At 30.7% G+C, this 24126-nt stretch overlaps 1 protein-coding gene across 4 annotated transcripts; it reads left to right on the top strand.

Annotated features, from left to right (window-relative positions):
* Positions 1 to 16775: 16775 nt before the first annotated feature.
* LOC111023341 (oxysterol-binding protein-related protein 2A) lies at positions 16776 to 22751 on the top strand. Of its 4 annotated transcripts, XR_002603103.2 has the most exons (11): positions 16790 to 17519; positions 18558 to 18917; positions 19407 to 19503; positions 19927 to 20351; positions 20536 to 20859; positions 20980 to 21120; positions 21207 to 21428; positions 21553 to 21666; positions 21755 to 21944; positions 22164 to 22229; positions 22378 to 22751. XR_002603103.2 is itself a non-coding variant. In XM_022300760.2 (10 exons), exons 1-9 carry the CDS (start codon positions 17097 to 17099, stop codon positions 21920 to 21922), a joined length of 2274 nt encoding a protein of 757 aa, XP_022156452.1. In that variant the 5' UTR covers positions 16797 to 17096; the 3' UTR covers positions 21923 to 21944; positions 22378 to 22751. The 4 variants fall into 4 exon arrangements, 2 of the variants coding, with proteins under 2 accessions (XP_022156452.1, XP_087981640.1); XM_022300760.2 differs by lacking the exon at positions 22164 to 22229 and having other exon boundaries at positions 16797 to 17519; XM_088125514.1 differs by lacking the exons at positions 16790 to 17519; positions 22164 to 22229 and adding an exon at positions 17536 to 18393.
* Positions 22752 to 24126: the final 1375 nt, after the last annotated feature.

The raw sequence follows: 24126 nt of genomic DNA, 5'->3' as shown, positions 1-24126 counted from the left end.
ACAAATTTGTTGGCGTTGCTACAATATTTTATATCTTTTGTTTTTCCTTTCATAAAATGATCAAAAATGGCAACAATTGATCATCTCAATTATATGGATATGTATCTTTAACGATAGTGAACAATATATCCTCAAGTATTAAGAAAATATATTATTATTATTGGTGTTGTTGTGTTTTTAACTTTGACACAAATCAATGTAATTGGCATATATCTTCAACCAAAAAGTTGTGAGTTTGATCCCTATCCCTACATGTTATACAAAGAAAAATATTTTTTCAATAAAATGATTTAAGATAGAAAACCAAATTCATTTATACATATCTTTTACATTGGATGGTTGAAAATGATACTCACAATTAAATAATATTATTGCGAAAGACATATCTTTTCTGTGTTATAATTTTCTTTTGGTCTAATTGGATGAATTTGAAAGTTTTAATGCAAAAATTATGAATTTCTTTACTCTACTTTCATGAGAAGTCTTGTCTTCTATAAATTTGACGGATTTAAATCTACCCTAAATTTTTTTCTTTCAGAAGTTAGAACCATAAATAATTCGAGTCACAATCATATTTAACATATACAATTTCAAATAAATTTATATTCATTTATCCCATGCCATTGATGAGTAAAAAATACATAAACTTATAGTTAATTTGTGGATTAATAAACTACCATGATGCCTTTATGATGGGATATAGAAGTTTAGATAACATGTGATTTTCTCATAAACCACATGGTTGGGCAATGTTTAGAAACATTGGAATATTGTTGTGGGCTGTCATTCTCAATCTAAATTGTGGAGACATCAATTTGTTTAGTTTATGAAATTCCAACAAATTCCCATTTCTCTGTTTGCACCCACATATTATAAAGTGTTAAAAAAGTAATCCAAAATTATATAGTTTCACATGAGTTGTCTTGTCTCTTTGTTGCTTTCACAAATGATTAAGGTTGCTACAAATTCACACTTAATGTTAGTTTATTGGATGCTAATTCTTATAATTTGACTTTGATTTTTATTTATTTTTTAATTATATATATATATATATATATTAAAGATGCTGATATTATCTCCCATTAATTAAAAGTTGGAAACTTAATAAGATATACAAGAAAGGACAACATTTCAATTAATATAAGATGTTTTTTTTAAGAAAAAACAAAACTACTTAAAATGAATAAAATTGTAACATTAATAATAATAAAAGAATTATTAAATTAAGTATGATGTATACTTAAAAAAATGGTATATTTAGATTTTATTCATTCTACTCCTTTTATTTTGTTATAGCCTTTTTGAGTTTTAGGTGCTATTTTCATTTTCTTTCTTTAAGGTTTCAAAAGAATTTTATTTTTCAACCTTCCTTGTGGGTTCCTTTGTTGATGATGAATTTTTTTTTCTTCTTTTTTTCTCTTTTCTTGGGTCACTTTATAGGTTATTCTCTTCCTTTTTTTAGTAGTTTTTTCTTTTCTCAAACTTTTTGGGCAATCTCTTTTCCTTTTTCAAAGTTTTTCTTTTTTTTTCCAATTTTTTCTACTTTCTTGATAATTTTACATGTATTCTATCTCACACGTTTAAGCAAAAATAAATAAGTAAAATATCAACATTAAATTCTATACGAAGGAAAAATGTGTATCTAAATTAAGTAATTTAGTTATTAATAACGACCAACCGTGACACTTACGTTTAAATTTTGATTAATGAACTGTTATCAATGGTAATTATGTTATTTTTAACTAAATTGTGGACGTGAACATTATTGTCAAATAGGAGAATAAAATGCAAGTCTAGACTCGTTGATGTTGATTTACTTTACCTCCTAACAGTAAGTCTAATACAAGTTTAATTCAATGGTTAAGGCAGGTTCAATTCCTCTTCCCACGTTTGTTTACTAGAAAAAATGATTTTGAAATGAAATTACTAATAAATATTTTTCATAAAAATAATAGAATATAAATTTTGGTTTTGATGTATTTTTCATTATTTGTTATACTTCCCGGTTCAAAAATCTAAATTCAATTCCTAATAAATATTTAAAAATAATAATAAAATGTAAAATTTGAGTTTTGATATACCTTTCATTATTTGTTATACTTCCCGGTTCAAAAATGTAAACTAAATTCTTTTTGGACTACACAGGCGGGCCATAAAGCTGGTCCATTGGGCTTTCATATGAAATTGGGCCTTCTATGTTTGCTGTCGTGCTCCAACTTTCACTGGGATTGGTTCCATTAAACAATGTGATTAAAATTGATATTTAAATTAATTGTTTTTTTTATAATAAAAATACATGATTTAATTCACAAAATAACACTAACCTCAACCTAACCTAATTGGTTGAGACATGTATCACTAACTTTAATTGGAGCTTGAATCTCACCCATTACAAAATCGTATTAAAAAAGAAAAACTTAAAGATATAATATTAAATTCATTGCAGAAATAACTTATTTTTTTCTCTTTTCCTCCAAAGTCCTCTCTAGCGTTGCAAGAACCTAGTCAATAAAGTTACTATCTTAGAAATCATTTTTCGTATGTTAATTTGAAATGCTAATAGAAAATGGGAAGAATCCGTTGAATTTACCCCTTGAAATCCTCCACTTCTACCACACGAATAAACAGAAAATAACTGAGAAATTTAAAGAAAGCAATAAAATTAAGAAACACAAGAATTAATGTGGAAAAACTCCAAACCGGAGAAAAAACCACGGCCCACAAGAAAAATCCAGTATGTTAAAAATTATTACACACAAATTTCTCTCCCCAACCCCAATTACACAAAACATGTTATATCAGGCTTAAATATTTCAATTGGGATGATTAAAACCCAAACCCATAAACTCATTTTATAGTAGTTGAAACACACTTTCTCCTTGTAATTTTGTGATGTGAGACAACTTGTAACACATGGAGACCATATATCCTTGTATTATTCAAATGTGGGACAACTTCAATTCCAATATTTTGCCAAAATCCAAGACATTATATATATTAGTTAATATATCTTTATTTAAATAATTCACATTAGAAAGTATATTTTTATATATAGTAAACAGAAATTAAACGATTAGACTCCATGACGAGAATTTTCACAAGATATCATAAAAGAAGCTAGTTAGTCATACTCATATGCGATCTTTCATTCAACGACCTATAAAAATAGTTTGAGTGAACTAATCTCATATTTTTTCTTACCTATAAGACTAATTAGAGATGAATAATATCGTATTTTTTTGTTCAACTTGACATGACCTAAAAGAAAGGGGCATACTTGAGGAAAAAGATGGTATGTCCCATGTGCAAAAGGGTCGTATGCCCTACTCTCTAGGCTCCAAAGTCTCAACTTTATTACATTTTTCTTCTCTCCATTTTGAAACTTTAAGGGCACTTTTTTTTTGCCGACTCAAAAATGGCCCCATTTTTGGATTGAATTGGTAAAGTTTTGTGCTTTGATCCTACCATCTTCCTTAGCTTTTGTTGTTCAAACCCAATTATTGAAGGCCACATTTAATGTTCGATTCTTTTGTTAACATACAAACGTTTTTTCATTGTTCTAAACATCATATCACACTCTGGTCTTATTATTCAAACCGTTACTGATAGACGTTGAAATATTGTCAAAGACTTATTTTCTTAAAAAGAAATTAGAAAATAAACAAAAATAAAATAAAATCACTTATATCAGTAGTATAACAGATACTCATATCAATAGTATATTAGAGACTCATATCGGTACTATATCATATGTATATCACATACATATTGAACAAACATTCATATCAGTAGTATGTCACGTACATATTACAAGTTTATTAGACACTCATATCAATAGTATATCACATACATATATTAGTAGTTAAATATATTACAGGTATATTACAGATGTATATCATTTTGGTAAAATCGTCATTTTAAAATTAGATCTCATTTTTTCAAAAGTGTTATATTTGAAAGAAAAAAAACCAAATATAATTACTATTTTACTAAATATTTTTGCTATGTTTGCAACTGGTATAGAGAAAAAGGAAAATCCTGAATCTTCGTGAGCTGAGTAAAAACTCTCGAAATTAATTATATTTTCTTCTTTCTCTCTCTCTAAATTATTATTGAAATTATAAAGCCTAAACCAAAGCCTACCCTCTACCTAGCTTATCTTTTTTAATCTACTTTCTAGAATTGCTATTTGGGTCTCCCTTCAATAATTTTAAATATGCGTGTTGTTCCTTGAAATTTATAACAATTTTACTTTTTTAAAAAAGTTTAAATTATATATTAAAAAAATTCGATGATTTCCCTGCTTAGTGAGTGAATTTTAAAGAATAATAATGTGGAATTTAAAAATATTAATTTTTAAAGGTACTTTTTCAATAAGCGGCGGATTCAGAAATTTTGTTGAGGAGGTTTCAATTAATTTATAAGTAAATAATTTTTAGAATTCATAAAAGTATGATTTTGAGGTTGATAATGTCATTTTTATAAATATTTTTTACAAATTTGGTCTCGAATATTGTAATTCTAATCAACAGAACGCTGACATCTTAGGTGGGTGGGTGGACATTAGTTTGTATATAATTCAAACATTTCAAAGCTGAGGAGGACCTCGATCGATAGATCCGCCCCTGTTTTCAATCGACGGTTATACCAGAACAGTAACTAAATTATTTTCAAATAAAGAAACTGAGAGATATTTTGGAAAAAAGTTGAAGCCTCTTTTCATTCCATAAAAAATTATTGATATTCTTGTGATTCTAATTTAAACACTCAATTGGTAGGGAAAAAATAACAAATTTAATATTATTATTTATTGAATAAAAAACAAATTACATATCAAGTAAGTTTCAACCTTTTTCCAAAAGTCCTTTATTGGGTCTTGTCCTTTTATCATTGTCATTTATTTACAAGGTCATTTTATTGAGCTTTCAAGATGTGGAATATCTGCATAGAATTTGGATTGTGTTCAATTAAATACTCTTCTTTTAAAGGACTTTGGTTTTGATTAACCCAAATCATTGAAAAAGCAACACAAAGATACGATTGAAAACACTGATTTTGAATTATATGTTTTGTTGATTGTGACATCTAAATATAATGCAAACGAGTAATTTATTTCGCTATTTAACCAAAGTTTCCTCTCTTTATCTCGACTATAAGTAACTTAACTCTTTGTCATGAAAAAACATTTCTTTTTTTTTCTCTTTTAGAGGATTGTTATTTTCTCTACCTTTCTACTCGCAAAGATAGCAATTTTTTCTTTTATATTTTTTAACCTCAACTTTCTTTCGGAGAAATATTATGATAAATGACACTTTGGGACCGGGGTGGTATTATCGCCACAATTAAAGGGCGTTCAAGTACTTGAGGAATTAGATAAGTTCAATAAGAATAAACTTGGGCGTTGTTGCCTCTCATTTCTTCTTTGCTTGAGCTTTTTACTATTAACCCGTGTTATAAATATGATGGCGTTTTTAATGATGGGGCGTGATGGAAGTTTATTGTAGTCCACATGAAGTTGTCTTTGCTTGTTGAAACATAGCATATGACATGGTTTTTCGTTGTTGTGAATTTTCCTCCTTCCTCCTTCCTCTTCATTTCTCCTTTGGCCCTTTGGATAATGGCTTCTTTGAATCCATAAATGGCGGCTTTCGAGAGCCTTAGCTTTCTTTTTTGTACCCCTTTTTTTTTGGTTGGTTCTTTCAATCTTTTTGCAATGACCCCTCTGCCTCTATACCATAGGAAATCATCGTTATGGCTACATAGGACCCAAAATTTATGTCCTTTCTCTTATTTGTTTTAGCCATTTAATGAAATCAAAACATGTATTTGACAAACTCGAACTCGAGCGTATGTTTGATATAATTTCGATCTCTAAAGTTTGCTACTTCTATGATTTATATAAATTACTTTTGAACTAGACTTCACGCATTTGATGTAAATGGGTTATGTTATTCTAATTTGAGTATTTAGATTTTTTTGTTTGTTCAACACGAGGGAACCAACGGTATTACCAACTACATTAGAAAGGTAAGAAGTATTTTGACCAACAACATCTATGAACTTTTTATATATATATAATTTAAACTATTTTCTGTTTTATTAATATATATATATATATATATATAAACTCATTTATCTATTTTACTCTTTTAATATCACAAATTTGAATTTATTTCCTAGATTGAATTTTTTTTTGAAACACTTTGAATTCAAATTAAAGAATGCTATTTATGTAAAATTTTAAATTTGTTATGCTATATTTTTATTTTGTCGCTTATGTAGTTGCTTCTGGATCATTGATTCAATTTTTTTTTTCAAAATTTGAATAGAATTCAATTTTTTTTCTTTAAAAATAAAGTGAAAAATTAGTCTAATTAAAAACATAAATTTTAAAAAATAAAATAACTACCAAACAAAACACAAAATATCTCCCTTGGGATATTAATGTCCTAAATTTATTCCCTAGAAAAAATCGTCAAATCAAATAAGAGTATGATAAGCTCTAAAAAAGAGATATTTTCAGATGCATTTTATGATTCTTTTATTTTTGAAAAATGCAATTAATTTTTTGGGATATGAGAAGTGCTTTCATTATATTATTATTATTATTTAAAAAAAGGTTCCCAAGGACGTTTAAACAATTAATAAAAAGTGCTAAACTCTAATTTTTTGAAACTCTCCAAAAATTGCTTGTTACATCTGTTTTCAAATAACAATTTTCCATTTCTGAAAAAAAAAAATTATACGAAAATAGGTTTAATAAACTATTGTTTTCTTTTAATTTGTTTTTACGATTGACCCATTTCTTAATTATAAAAGCTCATGAGCTCGAGGAATAATTAATTTGAATTATACATACAGTCCGTTCACACCAAATCTTATGTTGATGTAGGAATTTGGATTCGTGTTCCAACAATGAAAGTTTCAATGAACATGTTCCATATACAAAAAATATGTAATACCGATGTGGTGTTAAGCCCAATACACTTGTATGTTTAAGTTACCAGATAGTTTCATTAAGAGTAGTAAAAGTAAATTTATCAGAGCTACCTCGTATTCTAGTCTCTCTTCTTATGTATAGAGGAAGTCTCATTGGGTTATTTCAACTAGGTTGGATCGTTTCAAGTCTAATTTGGTTGAATATCCCAGTTGAAGTGGTTCAACCCATATTGCTTCCTTAATTTCGATTCATATTGTGAATATGATGAGATGATGAGTCTCTTGAAAACACAAAACAGAAAGAATGGATTAAATAATAATATAGGTAAAAAAAACCAATATTTAGCTTTGCTGAACAAGGACATTAATATAGCAATTTTTAAGAGTTTGTAAGTTTTTCTTATATGCCTCTTAATTGAATTGTAATTCTAAAAATAAAAAATGTTAAATACAATTAAGCCCTATTGTTAGAAAGTTTTAATTTGACCCATTACAAGAAGCTTTTGTAATTAGAAAAGAAATTTTTTATTAAGAAAACTAGAAAATAAATTAGTTTACCTAAGAGAGAAAAATCGAAATTTCTACAACTTGTTATAAATTTCCTTTCTTAGATAGTATAATTTCTCCCCTTAATTTATGTCATCTCATTAAATATATCATGTCTCACAAGCTTGATATCAATAAAATTCATTCAAGGATGATTAAAAAAAATAAATTTAAATACTATTTTGCTCCTTGTGTTCATTTTAGTATTATACTTTTAAAATGTCCATTTAGACCTACTTAGGTTCAATTTTTGTTCATTTTAGTCCCAATATTTTAAATCCGTCCTCTTTTGGGTCCCTGCACTCTTAAAAAGTGATCATTTCAGTCCATTCAATTTTTATCTTATTTTTTTATAGCATGCTACTCCACTCATCAAAATTCTTGAAATGTAATCATAAGTTTGCGGATTTCCATTTGTGTTAAAATTTTGCAAATAGAGATTAAATTGGTCGTTCTTTTAAAGTATATGAACTAAAATAGATATTTCGAAAGTACAATAATTAAAATGAATAAAAGCTGACAGCACATATCCTTCCGAGCCAAAACCAACTAAAAATGTTAAAATAAAATAAATACAAAAGAATTAAAACATATATATGATATATATATTTCAAGTTTTTCTCTATATACAGAGAGAGAGAGAGAGAGAAAAAAACTTGAAGGAAAATGAAAAATGGGTTGGTGGAGAAAGGGAAAAAAAGGAGAAAAAGGGAAATTTGGAGGGGATGTTGTCATAATAATGAGTAGAAATGGCGCCTGAAACAGTGAGTGTACGACACGTGCAGTGCAGTGGGGGCATAACAAAATCATCAGCTTCTGAGTTTGGTTTTAAAAGACCAGTCAAACCCCGATAATGACCCTTCCTTCCAACCATCATTCTTTTTTTTGTTAAATTACATATTAGTCCTTATAATTTCAACCTCATTTTAATTTTGTCAATTTAATCTCTCTATATTTTATGCTTGCTTAAATTTCGTTTGATTGGATTTAGGGATAAATTTGAGTACAAAGTAAAAGGAGAATAGGTGGATTTTTTGAGCTGATAAAAAGACAATTTAAAATCTTAATTTTTTTTAGTCTTCTCAATCCTCATTAATTTTTATGGTTTAATGGTTCATTGATAAATAAATGACATCTAATTTATGTTTTGAGATATAGAAACAAGAACCCAAAGGCATATTGTTTATAATTTATCTCATCATTTCCACTTCCCATAAATGCCTTCCTTTAGAGTAATGCGGTTGGTTCCATCTGGAGCAAAATAACCGTACCTCCAATAATGATTAGGTTAACTTTTTTATAACTATGATACATCACCCATTTCGGTTAACTTAACTGAAATATTTTTATTCACATTTGTTAGTGATTAAAAATTGCAATAATAGAAAGTAAAAAATATAATTGGCACCCTTTGATCTATAGAGAAGGCAAAAATTGGATTGCATGAGAGAAGGGGTTATAGATTTGGTTTTAAAAGGCATGCATGTCTTTTTGCACAAATATGTATAAGATTTTTATCAGTGAAAGATAAAAGATTACATAAAGGACCTGATGAAGGAGCAGAGCTTTAACCCTTTTCTTTTTCTTTTTTCTTTCTTAAGCTTGCAGAAGAGAGAGAGAGAGAGAATTTATTTGGAGGCCATTTTTACACTCTCTCTCCTTTTGTTTGTTCCCAAATGATCACATATTTTAAAACCAATATCCTCTCTGTGAATCTGAATCCACTTTTAAAAATTTTAACCTTTGCAGCCAATAATGGCACCACCTACTACTCTTTTTACCTTTTTCTTTTACCTCACACCCTAAAATATGTGTTAAATTAGAACAAATGAATTGCTAAAAGGGAGAGGGATTGAAAAAGATGTTAGAAAGTGTGTCAAAGTAAGAGCTAATGATTAAATTGAGATTAGATATTTGTTCATAAAATTAGATGTAATAATTATTCAAACTGCCCAACACTAACAACTTTGTTTCAATGAGTGTTTTTTTTTTTTTTTTGGTCAACATTGACACTATTAGCATCCATTGAATCACGTGCATATGTGGAAGAATCACAAATCCAAAAGAACAAAATTCCAAAACCCCAAAAGTAAAGAAATATTTATTTTCATCATTTCATACCCTAATAATTTCTGCACCACAAAATTATGGCACATCTGCTCAATACCAACCAAATCCAATCCCACCCAAAAAAGAAAAAAAAAACTTCTTCAATTATTAATTACAAATCTAAATTAGTGTGTAATACTGTTGAGCTGAAATTGTTTTTTTTTTTTTTCCTTTTCCAAAACAAGGAAATCAAATGAAATAATTTAAAAAATAAAAGGGAAATTTCCACTTGGATACCACATTTAAAGCTACATTGGCCCCAAACCAATTAATGGTCACAGCTTTGTCTATCACACGCATATAACAACCAACCATACTATAAAAAATTTCCTTATCCCCTACCAATTATGGACGTACCAGTGGCAGGCACGTGCAATGCCGGTGGGAACTCGAGAAATAATAATAATATTATTAATATTAATGGCGGAATAAAATGAGGAGGAAGAAGAGGAGAACAACGGGACCAGTTGGAGCCTTTTGGTTTCCCAGCTGGATGCTTTGGTATGTAGATGGAGATGGTGAGAAATAGTCCATGTTTGGTACTCTACAAACATGGATTTGATAGCCACTTTTGTTTGCTTTCTTTCTCCGACCCTTTTCTCGGTTCTAACAATCATTCAATTTGTTTTTTTTTTCTTTTGATCGATCAGGATTTAAAGTTTGTTGAATTTAATTTTGTTAGTGTTTGAGATTCTTATCGTATCACCATCATTATTCTATTGACCCTTTGTATCTGAGTGGCGTAACGACACGTTGTTCATTATGATTGTTGTTTTTCCTGATTGTTTGGATGTATATAAAGTTTTTTCATTACATCCTCGAGTCACGAGACAAAAACCCCCACATTGTGATGGTAATTTTCTATAATTTTGCTAAATATATACTACCCCTTTCCTTTTAAATACTTTTGTATACTTTAGGTATCATGGTGGTCCTTGCTAAGTTTTCTTTCTTCTTTCTATTTGTTTGGCTGTGGGATATTCTGAGAGCGTTTAGTGGGAGTAGAATATGCCAAATTAGAATCATTGATATTGAGAATACTATAAAATATCTCAAAAATTAAATTATAAATATCTATAAAGAGCGTGTATATAATATAAAAATTCTACTTTTCAAATACAAATGGGAATTTAAACTCATGATCTCCTAAATCATGTCAATTAATGTTGAACTAAACTAACCTTGACTGTATAAAATTCAAAATCGTAACTAATCCTCATACTTGATTTGACATTCTTGATTTCCCTCTCTCTCACTCATCACCTGCCACCTAACAACCATCTCGCTACACCCACTCTCACATACATTGATTAGATTTTGAACCCCACCCTCTATCATATCATATATTATTTATATATGTCGACGTGAACTCATCTTCGGTAGTAGGTTCAAATTCATTTCTCGCATTTAAACCATATTATTTATAGCCAACTTCTTCAAATACTATCGAAAGAAAGAAAATAAACAAATAAACAAACACTATAGTCAAAATTCTATGAATAGAATATCTTATGTTACTATTTTTTTTCTTTTTCTTTTTTGAGTTCAAAAACATGTGGTCATGTGAGAGTGAGGAGTTGAATATACTCATTGACATTAGGTTACTAAAAGGTTTATGTAAAATATTATATTAATTTATCTTTGATCTAGATATTTAAGGATCCAATGAAACACACACAAAAAAAAAAAAGAAAAAAAAGAGAGGATGAATTGCGAATTAGATAAATGTGGAAAATGTAAAAAGGGAAACATAAGAATTGCACGCTACGCTATTGATGGGTTGGATTTGAAGAGACCTTTTTGCTTCGAGAGATGAAATTGAAGCAAAGTGTAGGGACTAGGGATTAGGGATTTTAGGGTTTCCAACCCTTCCCCTTCCCCTTTTTCAATATCTTATTCCATTTTAAAAACTATTAAATATCCACCCTACGTGCCATGTCATTGTCTTTACATCACATGCTACGATGTAAAACGAGGAAAAAATTTCTAGTACTATGGTAGTATATGGAGATTTTTTCATACTACTTTCATTAATTGTTTGCTATATCAACAACATTTAATAACGGTGTCACATTATGAATGGTGTGAGTGTGTACTACTAAGATTAGGAGTTGAGGCAACTTGAAAAGTATGCAAATTACTTATAATAAGTTGTTGCAATTAAATCATGACCAAATTACCAAAAAATTATATTCTAAAAGGAAAATACTTGCTTCATTCATGGTGATGACCAAATCTTGTCCTCTCCTCACCATCATTATAAAATTGACTATTTAATGGTCATGACCAAATTTCTCTCGGCTGTCAAACATTTAATATAGTGGTAAGGATAAGATTGTTCTTTACTTTCTAAAAGAGTATTATAGTAACAGTCTATCATTTAGAGATGATTTTTGTAATTCTTTCCTACTAACTTTATTTTGTAATTCTTTCCTACTAACTTTATTTTAGAGTTAAAAAGGACACATTTTGAATCATGCCTAAGATGTTAAATGTTGATGTCTCAATCTTATCGAAACGTCGATAGAAATACCGGTAAAATGTTGATGTCGATGGATATTTTTGAAAGGTTATAAAGACAAAAAAAAATTGTTAAAAATATTTAAATTAAAAAAAAGTATTTTAACATTTTTAAGTTAAACATGATTAATATTAATATTATGTCTATATTATATTTATTTTGTTGATTTTTTGTTGATTTTTTTTTTTTTTTTTTTGCAATAGTTTGAAAATGTCGATTGCCTTCATGTTGATGTTGAATCCATTGATACATGAAAATGACGATGAAAATGTTGACACGTCGATTGATATTTAATATCCTGATCATGTCTTTGCTTTTGTGTTAATCTCTAATCCAATAAGATCATTTAAATGGAAAAAGATAGATTGGATATTAATTTTGGGTTGACATGTTGATAGATTGGTCTCTTCGAGGACCTCCGATGTAAGATGGATTGAAGATTTTTTTAAGTCATATTTACTTAAAAGGGAATCAATTTTTTTATTTGATGGTATTTACCAACTGTAGAAATAGGATCAAATAGGGACTTCTCAAACTTTGTAATCTCATGCCTTATAAAATCTAATCTCATTACTCTCCTACAACTTATGAGTCTCATTCTGTTTCTTAATCGGTAGATCGGATATATTTATTATAATTATTTACAACTTCTACCATTTCTCTCTCACCTACACATAATTTTTTTAATTAATTTTTATTTTTTTCATTTATACTACTAATAATTTTTCTTTTAATAAAAATTATACAATAAGTGGATATGATTTTATTATAAAATGTTATAAATTTATATTTAATTTTTAAAATTTAAAATTACTTTATTATTATTAATTAATATCAATAGCTTTTTTTAAAAGGTAATTAATTATCATTAAATATTAGAATAATAAAATTTTATATTAAATGTGGGTGTTTAAATAAGAAGTATTTTAGTTGATATATTTTTATTTTTATTATTAATTATTAATTATTATGAAATAAATTGTTATAATAAAACATATTTACTATTAATACTATAGTAATAAAATTTATTAAAATCCGCTATTATTGCAATGAAGAAAATTAGCACAATAATATATTTGTAATTAACTAGAAAAAAAAGATATACTAGTAATTGTTATATATATGATTCCGATTTCGATTCAAAAAATTTTTAGATTTAGCTATTATTTAATTTTGAAGTATTTTTCCTTTTTTTTTCCTCCTAATTGATAATTTTTGGAGTTGAATGGACGGGAGTTAGTTAAGTTATATATTTATGGAGAGGGGTAATGGGGTCATGAATCTGAGTTGTCAATCACGCGTGGCACACGCACTTGATGGCCCACCACCGTTACTCGGCCACGTGGTTGTGGCATAATTTTTCTAAGGAAAAAGGAGAATGAATTAAATTAGGATTATTTAAGAATAGAATAAAAAAAGGGGAAAGTTTGTAAATTACGAAAGGAGTTGGAATCTACCCCGTTTTGAAGGGTTCGCAAAAGTTTTGTTGTATCCACCGTTGCGTCCCTTTCATCATACCAATACATTGACCAATCCAACGCACCAAATTCTCCAACAACAGATCTTCCATATTTTTACTGTTTTAATTTAGCCTATGTTGGATCTCAAAATAAGGAATTCAATCCTTTCATATTTTTACTGTTTTTTTATACATATTTGAAAATTGAATTCAAATTTAAAAGATTATTTATGTGGTAGGATAGTTACCAAAAAAATATTTAGTGCAATCTAAAATAATATTAATTAATTTTTAAACGCTTATGTTATAATTTTTTCAGAATTATTATTTTACAATGTTATATAATTTATAATATATCATATTTTATATTTTTTAATATGAATAAAAAGATGAAATGAGTTTATAATATAAAATAATATATTTATCAAATTTTTTTTAATTTAGTGTAATTCTGAACTTTTAAATTTTCAAATTCAAAATTTTAAAACATATTTTCACATTTTTCACTGATTACATAATAAAAATAGTTTTTGAAAACAAAACTACACATATTTACCCATTCATTTGATTGAAGGAATCTAAAAACAACAAAGATGACATAGTAAAAAATAACTCATAATAAACTTATATGACATGATAATTAATGAATTTGATATAAATTCATAGGATGAATTAACTACCCAAAGCTAACATACATGCTCAGCCGTAACTGACACCTGACACCTGTTTCTGACGGAGATCTCACGATTCCAAATCTTCACCTCTAAGGAAAAAAGAGGAAGAAAAATAAAATTTTCTCTACCAATTTTCTCTAGTTGTTTGTTTTCTTTTTCAAAAAAACTAGACCTACTTGCTCTTAAATTTATTTCACTATTGCATTTGAATTCTTGCTCAAATTTAAAAAATAAAAATTAATTTTTATATTTTAAAAAATTGACTTAGGGTTTGAGAATGTTTTTTTTAAGTAGATAACAGAACAACAAGTAGTGTTTGAAATGCTAAATTTTCAAAAAACAAAAAATGAAAAAAAAATCAAATGGTTATTGAACAAAGTCTTAGAAAATTTTCTTCCTATAGATAATTTAATCTCTTATAAATTTCATATCATATAAATCAACAATCTTAACAACTAAACCACGAAAATAATATAATTTTAAAATATTAAAACCAAAGGAACTAAGATATATATTTATCAAAAAAAAATAAAATAATAATCATTGACTTTTTGGTACTTTATATAGATTTATTTTAAATTTATATTGTGCTTTAAAAATGAATGAAAAAAAAACAATATAATGTCGGCCAAAAACATTAGATAGTCAAACTGGTAAAGAGTTGGGTGTTTCCGAGTTATCCTTTTTTTCCGCCTCGGTGTTTCCAAACTAGTTTGAAGTATGTAAGATGTAAAAGACAATGTTATTTATAAGTTAAAGATAAATGTTACCATATCTCAAAATAAATAATAATAATAATAATAAATAAATAAATATTACCCACCCACAAATGTTAAATTGAGAATCGAACATTTTTATGATAAGATGATTTATATCTAAACGATGAATATTCGTCGTTATTGAATAATGATCCAATAATTCTTATTCAAATTTGATCTTAATTACAATAATGTCAATTTATCTCAATTACAATAATGTCAGTATATATATTCTTTTTTTATATCGTCCTATTTATAAGAAAAAACATTTTTAATTTCTGATTACTCTCTAAATTTGGTTTACTTTTAGGCCCTTTATTTTCATATCAAATTTTGTTTTGTAGTATTAGATTTCGATAATTTATATGTACTTGGAGATTCTAAACTTTAGTTCAAGGAATACATTTTATTTTAATGTTACTTATTTTCCCTTAAAAAAATAAACTTATTTTTATGTGGACTGAAAAGGAAGAAGATATTTTTTCCACGAAAGAAAGTTTGATCTTGATTTGATGATCTTCCTTTTAAAAAAGAGTTGAGCTTGACAAAGTCGGGAAGGGTAGTTTTGGAATTATGCGAATCAAGTAAAGGAAAACTGAAATTTTAAGTACGAACAATAAATAAATTATTATATTTGTATACATTTTGTATTCTTTATATATATATATATATATATATATATATAAAATACTACTCATGTCCGCATGACACAGTGAAGAGTAATTCAGAGAAAAATCGTCTATAAAATTATTTGTATATTCATAGTAGGTAGCTTTCGTCGTTTTCTTTTATTATCCTTCCTCTCCAATATGCAAAGATTAATAATCCTGATCTGGATTATGTAATCCGGATCTGGGATTGTGCTATCTTGGACTAGGATTCATGTCATTCTAGTTTTTTTTTTTCTTTTTATTTTAGTTTGGGTATTAATTTCTGGTCCTCTTTGTTAATTAAATCCCGACATTGAGTCTTGTGTCGTACTTATGTAAATTTGATTTTTCATATTAAACGATTAAATATTTAATATTCTATTGTGTAATTTCAACCATTTCTTTTAGATTTTTTTCATAGATTTGTTTTTTCCAATTAGTAATTGATTTTTCAAATTTAAAAGTGAGATTTTTTAGGTTCTCAAGTGATTATTCAAATTGAAAAGGGTAGGAGAGTGAATTGGTGGAGGGAATTATCGAGAAATTTACTTTTTTTTTAATAAAGATATTATAAGAATATTTTAATAATTTTACGAGTAATGCAGAATGAGAGAGGTGACAAATAACAAGTTTTAAAAATAATCAAAAGTCGAAATCAAATTTAAAAAATCGTCAAAAATCCCAATTTTTCCAAAAAAAAAAAAAACGCCACTAAAACTTATCTATATATATATATTATGTACACATGGGATGCTCCATAATTTATATTGATCTGACAATCAAAATTAGAGATACAAAAAGTAAAAAAGTAAAAAGACAAAATAAAGATAAAGAAAAAGAAAAAGAAAAAAAGTTGTGAGTTAGAACTCAGAAGCAGTTGCGACTCATCGTCAACTGGCTGGGTCGTCGTCTTCATCGACCTCTCAGTCCGTACTGAAAGAAAGCCTTCATTTTATTCAACAGAAAAAAAAGAAAAAAATGAAGAACACTTTTTTTTTTTCTTTTTATTTTGATTCTCCAAAATTCTCAAATTTTGGTAATCCGTTTCGCCCTCCTTTAATTTACCCATCTGCCACATCCTCCTCCATGACCCACTTCCCCTTTCTCTCTCTCCTTAAATTCTTTGCTGTATATATAAGTAATCTTCCTAAAGTTACTATGTTCTTCGCATCGATTACAAGCAAAATCCTCTCTCTTTTTCTCTCTCCCTTTAACAGCCCCGTCTGCAACGGAGAGACTCTGTCAGTGTTGTTTATTAGAATTTTTTTGGCACATTTTCGCATCCTGTGCGCATTTTTATTATGGGGGTGCTATTCGATCTCGAATCTTGATTGTCTCGATTGGGGGTGGAGTGAATTTGTTGGGTGAATTCATGAGGAGGGGGATTTGGGTTTGGGTTTTCTGATCGGAGTTCGAGGGATTTGGAGAAAAGAAGAAAAAATGAAAGTGAAGGAAATGCACCCGCTGTGCTGCATCTCGGTGGAGAGTTTCGGAATCGGATGTGGGGTTGGAGAGAAGTCGACGGAGGATGCGGCGGCGCTGTCGAGGACGAAGAGTATGCCGGCGAGTCTGGCGGCGTTTTCCGATGGATCTGATGGGTGTAGTGTCAGACGGCAGCCGGGATCCAAATCCACGGTCGCCGGAGTCCTCCACAAGTGGACCAACTACGGGAAGGGGTGGAGATCGAGGTGGTTCCTCCTCCGCAATGGCGTATTGTCGTACGCGAAGATCCGCCGGCCGGAGAATCTGAACCTTCTTACCCCAAACGACGACGTTAGATTGATCGGAGAGATTTCGAGCAATCGGGTTCCGAGGGGGGACAGGCGAAAGCTCCAGAAAACGGTGGGCGTGGTTCATCTCAAGGTAAAATGTCTGAGATCTGAATTGTGATGGCTGATACAGAACAGAGCATCGGAAACTTTGCAATCGGAGATACTTTTTGGGCTAAAGAAAAAAAGACTTTCCGTAATGGGCAACATTTACATTCGAATAGCATTTTAGCTTTGTGTTTTACCATTCCTGGCATTTCTCTTTTTCTTTCTCTCTCCCTCTGAGTCTCTGAGTCATAGTCTGATTTTGCCAGATTCTCAGGGGGCCTTGAAATCTGAGCTAATGGAAACGCGTGAACCACAGGATTCTAGCATTGTTCCTCATATTTCTATCTCTTTTTTCTTCTGGGTCTTCCTCTTAATTGGAATTTCTTTCTTCACACTTTTTAACTGCTTGTTGATGTCTGAGTGGGTCACATCCGCAGGTGGATTAGGGGAGCCATTTTAGTTTCTTTTTGCTCATCTCTAGGGTTATGATTATTATTATTATTCATGAACTGATGGACGAGGGTCATCCTTTTTGTTGGACATGAAATCACCCTTCAAATTCTATCTTTCTTTCTCTACTTTTTCCTCCTTCCTTTTACTGTTTCAAAGATTAATTTCATTTCACCTCGAAGTTATTTTGCGGAAGGTGTCCGTACTTGCAAATTTAAAAGCTTCAAAAATTTGTTTATTTCTTTTAGTTTTCTGCTTTAGCCGACAACACAAAAAAAGAGGTTAGGTTGAAGGATTGTGTTTATTGATTGACTCCATTTTTTCCTATTAAGTTTATTTCCCTCTTTTGGGGGCTACCCTTTTAAGAGTTCACTCTAAAGCGAATTACTATGCGGCTTGCTTATGGATATAATCAAAAGGAAACCACCACCAAAAGAAAGAAGAAGAAAAGGGGGAATTTTAGGCATTGGGTAGGTTTCCTACTTCTCTCCAGCGGGTGTTATTGTTCATAATCTTCTGGGTTTGGTTTTGGGAGAAGTAAAAGTAGAAGAATGTGTGTTATAATGGCTTTTCTCTACTACTATTGTATGCTTTGAATGTGCCATTTTATGATACCTGAAATTTGTCTACACAGATTGCATCATTTCGAGAGAGCAAGTCGGATGATAGGAGATTCTATATATTCACTGCCACAAAGACTCTTCACTTGAGAACTAATTCAAAGAGTGACCGAGGGGCTTGGATTCAAGCTCTGGCCTCCAATCGCGGCATGTGTCCTCTAACCACGCTGAATTATAGTCTCTCCCCCATGCCGAGTGATTTATCGGTATCTACTGAGAGACTAAAGAAGCGTTTAATCGAAGACGGAATAGGAGAAACTGTTGTAAATGAATGCGAACAGATAATGCTCTCCGAATTCTTGGAAATTCAAGGGCAGGTTCAAGTTCTCTGTGAAGAACGATGTAACTTGCTTGATACAATTAGGCAGTTGGAGGTAATGTTTCTTCTTTAGAAGCCCTTTCCTTCTCGGCATTGTTAGTATTGTGTCGATTGGAGGCAGCTCTTATCTTTTAGACCATTTGTATTATATATGATCATCTTAGGATATTCTATATTCACATGCATATGAATGCCAGTTACTTAATGCTAGCTCGCTTCGGCATAATCGATAAACAAATGGAATATGAATTTTTTAAGTAGATTACTTCATGTCTGAGATATGTGAAGTATTGATCTGTTAACGGACTATGTTAAGTGTATACATGCATCTGAGTTTAACTTAGGCAATGATTACATCTAACTTGAGCACTTCTTTTCTTTCTCTAATATAAGTTTGTCCTTTGGGGCACAATGTCCTTGTGCTCGGTGTATGTTTAGTCTCAATCGGGTCGATAAATTGATACTTGTTGGTTGACTTCAAATGGTTTAGTGTATATGATCTTGCTCATGTGCCTGATAGTAGATTTTACCATGCTATATCCAGGCTGCTAATTTTGAGGCTGAAGTTTCTGGAATGACTGATGGTGAATTCCAACTGACGAAGCATGATCTTTCCTCCGAAGAACGTGGAAAATATAGTGGTTCTTTCCCTTATATTTTGTTTTCCTTATTTGATTGAACTCTGGTTTCAAGTGTACTTTTTTTTTCTTTCTTGTCTCAGTGTGTGGTATATGTTTGATAGAAATGCATGTCAAATCTTTAAAGCAAAAGAAAATTCTGCTGCTTATGGTAGTCAAGTCTAGGTTCCTTCTCTGTTTCGTTAAAATCTTAAGATATATGGTTTTGATGTCTCTTGGGAGATTGAAATGTGAGATGTGATTTGATAAAGTAATGTTGTTTAAGTTTGATAGGTGTATGAAAAATGCTATTCGCCACATGGAACAAATTGGTTACTGTATTAGTCTCAACTATGCATAAAATTTTATTAACTGTTAAAAGAGTAGTTCATGAAATGAATGGTTTCGTCTGAAGATTCATATTGGTTACTTTCATCTGGTTTGTAGAATGCAGTACCACGTCGGACGACATTGAGAAGCAAGAGCTTGAGGAGGAGGTTTCGGACGAAGACGAAGTGTCATTTTATGACACTAGAGAATGCTTTAGCGAACCTTTTGTCGATGACATCGATGGCAGGTCGTATAGAGTAGGTTTAGAAGATGATGGAGTTGATAGCAATGGTGACATGAGGGAGTTAGAGCTGCAGAACTCCAGATATTCGCACATTCAAAGGCGAAAACGGCTTCCTGAGCCAGTGGAGAAGGAGAAACGAGTGAGCCTGTGGTCAATGATCAAAGACAATGTAGGAAAGGATCTTACACGAGTATGCCTCCCCGTCTACTTCAACGAACCGATATCATCCCTTCAGAAATGCTGTGAAGATTTGGAGTATTCATATCTATTGGATCAGGCATATGAGCAAGGAAAACTGGTGAGACTAATAGAAAATATAAAAAACTTTGGGTTGAATTACAAGTTTTGTCCCTGAAAGGTTATGTCTTATGGATATTTGAACTTCGAAGAGCGTCTAATATAGGTTTTTAAACTTCAGGCAAGTTTTCAGCATGTGTAGTTATGCATTGAAATGAAATTGGGAACTTGTCTTGTATGTGCAGGGAAATGGTGTGCAGAGGATTGCAAATGTTGCAGCATTTGCAGTTTCGGGGTACGCTTCCTCGGGAGGGAGGCACTGCAAGCCGTTCAATCCTCTGCTGGGGGAGACTTACGAAGCGGATTTTCCAGAGAAAGGAATTCGGTTCTTCTCAGAGAAGGTGAGCCACCACCCGACCCTGATTGCATGCCATTGCGAAGGGAGAGGGTGGAAGTTTTGGGGAGATAGCAACCTTCAGTCCAAATTCTGGGGAAGGTCGATTCAGCTCGATCCTGTTGGAGTTCTGACTCTTGAGTTCGATGATGGCGAGATCTTCCAGTGGAGCAAGGTATATCTTGCTTTGCTATTGTCAACCAAATACCAAAATTAATATATATGATTCTATTTCTTACCGTATATCAAAGTTGTTAGATTTCTTCCCATGAATTTCATTTTATTATTCTCTCAGGTGACAACAAATATCTATAATCTCATACTCGGGAAATTGTATTGTGATCACCACGGTATCATGCAAGTACGCGGTAATCGGGAATATTCATGCAGCCTCAAGTTCAAAGAGCAATCTTTACTTGATCGAAATCCCCACCAGGTTCGTCTTCAATCTTCTGTGACAGTTTTTGCCCTGTTTTTTCCATAGTGAAACTTGTTCAAATCTATTCTACATCATCTATATAGGTTCACGGATACGTCGAAGATTCTACCGGGAAAAAAGTATCGACATTGTTTGGGAAGTGGGACGACAGCATGTATTATATAAATGGCCACGAGAATGTAAATAATTCAAAGAGTTGCAATGGTACCTTGTTGTGGAAAAGCAGCGAACCGCCCCCGAACCTCACCCGATACAATTTGACTTCATTTGCAATCACTCTGAATGAGCTTACACCAGGGCTCAAGGTATAGGGAAAATTATTAGTCATTTAGCATGCATTTGCCTATACCATATACATACCCCTTTCGTACATCTCTAATTGTTTTGTATAGCTTTGTCTGATCCTGGATATTTGATCACGGAATTAAGGAGATGCTCCCCCCCACGGATTCCAGACTTCGACCAGACCAACGGCATCTCGAAAATGGCGAATACGATAAGGCCAATGTGGAGAAGCTACGGTTGGAACAAAGGCAAAGAATCGTACGTTGCAACCTCTTCTTTCCTCTCGCCTTTTCAATTTCTACTTGTGGTTTTCTCTTTGTGATTCATTATCGTTCGTATATTTCAGTCGAGGAAGTTACAAGAGAACGGGTGGAAGCCAAGATGGTTTCAGAGAGAGAGTGAAGACGGAACCTTTCGGTACGTCGGAGGATATTGGGAAGCAAGGAATGAACGGAAATGGGACGACTGCCCGGATATATTTGGAGAATTGAATCAGGAGGTTATGGCAAATTAGAAGAGTGATAATCAGGATTCAGGTGAGTATTTTCTATCTTAATTTCTGTGGCTGATCACTGCAAACAACAGGGTTGGAGACATTATTCACTAGTTTCAGTATATATTTCACATATCCTAAATTTTCAGACTACCGAATTCTCAATGTTTTGAATAATGTGGCCTTAGTTTTTGGTTTAATGTTTTCATAGAAACAAAAAAAATATCATATATGTTTGATAATGACTTGATATGTGTTATAGAGTGGAAGATAAAGTTAGAGAAAAGAAAAGAAAGTAACAGAGAGAGAGACCATTAAAGAGAGCAAGGTTAGAGAAGAATTTATGTTTCCTTTTTCTTTTTAAAAATCACATCATGGGGTGAAGATTCGAATTTACGATCATTTAGAAAAAGATAGAGTGAAAAAAAAGGTTGTATCAACTGCATAACTAAATTGAGTTTCACACGACTTTGCAGGTGTAGGGAAGGTGGATCACTAAAGAGTAAAGACCGACTTTCGTCCTTACTCGGCAGGAAGGTCTTAAAATGAGGATCCCCGGAACCAATCGGTTGCGCTAAGGGAAGTTGTAGCCGATTGAAAGCTTTTGAGGAGGAAGCAGATTAATCATTGAAGGTTGAAAAAAGTGATTTCTATGGCCATTTTTTTTGTTAGTATTTTGAAAATTGAATGTTTGGGGTTAGGGTCATAGAGAGGTTCAACACATGGTGTTGTAATCAATTCAAAATGAAAGGGGAGGGAAAAAGGAAAAAGAAAGAATCTTGCTTCCTCACTTCTCATCTGAATCTTAATTTTTTCTCACATCCTAATAAACTGCCCATTCTTCTATATATATCATTCCTTCATTCTCCTTTCCAATTTTTATTTTGATTCAAAAAGTAATTGGGTGTGATAAGGCCAATCTTGCAAGCAATATGGAAGTAAACACCCAAGTTTCCTTTTTTAGATTTTGAAATTGTAAGTAAATTTTCATTGATTTTTTTTAGTTCATGAGTGGGAGATTGTACTTTTGAACTTGACAGATGGTTTATTTACTAAGTTATGCTTGAATTGACAAAAGATTTACATTATATATGCTGAAGAGTTCCATATTATCGTTGATACGTGAACTTAATCCATAGTAGGTAATCATATTGTATTTTGGACACTCGTTTTGATACCCTCTAAAATTTATTTCTCCACTATTAGAAAATTGAGTTTTCGTGACGCTCATGAACAGTAAAATACTGTTCAAAATAAAATTATGCCTCACGAAAGGCAAAAAATGCATGTTTGGAGGGAAAAAATGGAGATTTTCGGATATTTGACCTTTCGTGACATTTTTTAACCGTCATAAAATGGTGCTCAAAAAGTTGGTTTTGCGTGACGATTAAAAAACGTCACAAAAGGTTGAGGCGCGTTTTTGGCGGAAAATGACGGAGTGTTCCGTTTTTAACTGTCACAAAATGGTCGTCAAAAAGTTGATTTTTTGTGACGTTTAAAAAACATAGAGAAAAAAAAAGTAATTAATTAGCTTAAAATCTTTGAAGCTAATTTGATGGAATATACTATTTTTTTAGGGATTGTTACAATTTAAGTTAACAAGAAAATTTAGGTGGTAGAAATTTCCACTAATAAATTTTGAATCCCCTTAAAAATAAATATTATTTTCGTATTTCTATTTCATTTTAAAAGAAAAAATATTTAGGAATGAGTCAATTTCCATTATTTTATATTATTTTTCACCCTAAATGTAACGACTTGCATTATCGGGTTAGTTTACTTTTAAGATTTAATTTGTACTTTCGGATTTTCCCCTAAACTGATAATTTAAATACTTCTATTTTTGGGTAAGTTAGGATTTAAATTAGAATTCAAGTTTAATTTTGTTGGACGAAAATAAATTAAGTTAGCCAATTTTACAAAGAGGATTTTAATCAAGTCTTAATTTAGTTTTTCCTTTTAGATTTTATTCTTCTGGTTTTAAAATTAAGTTATTCTCTTAAATCTTTTTCCAAACACTTGTTATTTTAATTGGATTTTTAATTTTAGAAAGAGATTAGGAAATGTCTATTCCTCTTAATTTCTTTAGAACATTAGTCTATTGGTGGTTTATCATGAATTTGTTTCTTTTGTTAAATAAAAGAAAAGAAAACAAAATTAAATTGAAACCCTAAAACTCATTTTTTTTTCCCCTCTTGTAGGGGCCGCCTACCCTTCCCCCTCTC

Source organism: Momordica charantia, assembly GCF_013281855.1.
Source record: "Momordica charantia cultivar OHB3-1 chromosome 6 unlocalized genomic scaffold, Mcharantia_2.0 BLBB01000006.1, whole genome shotgun sequence".
Taxonomy (NCBI): domain Eukaryota; kingdom Viridiplantae; phylum Streptophyta; class Magnoliopsida; order Cucurbitales; family Cucurbitaceae; genus Momordica; species Momordica charantia.
This window is presented reverse-complemented; position numbering and strand designations above follow the sequence as displayed.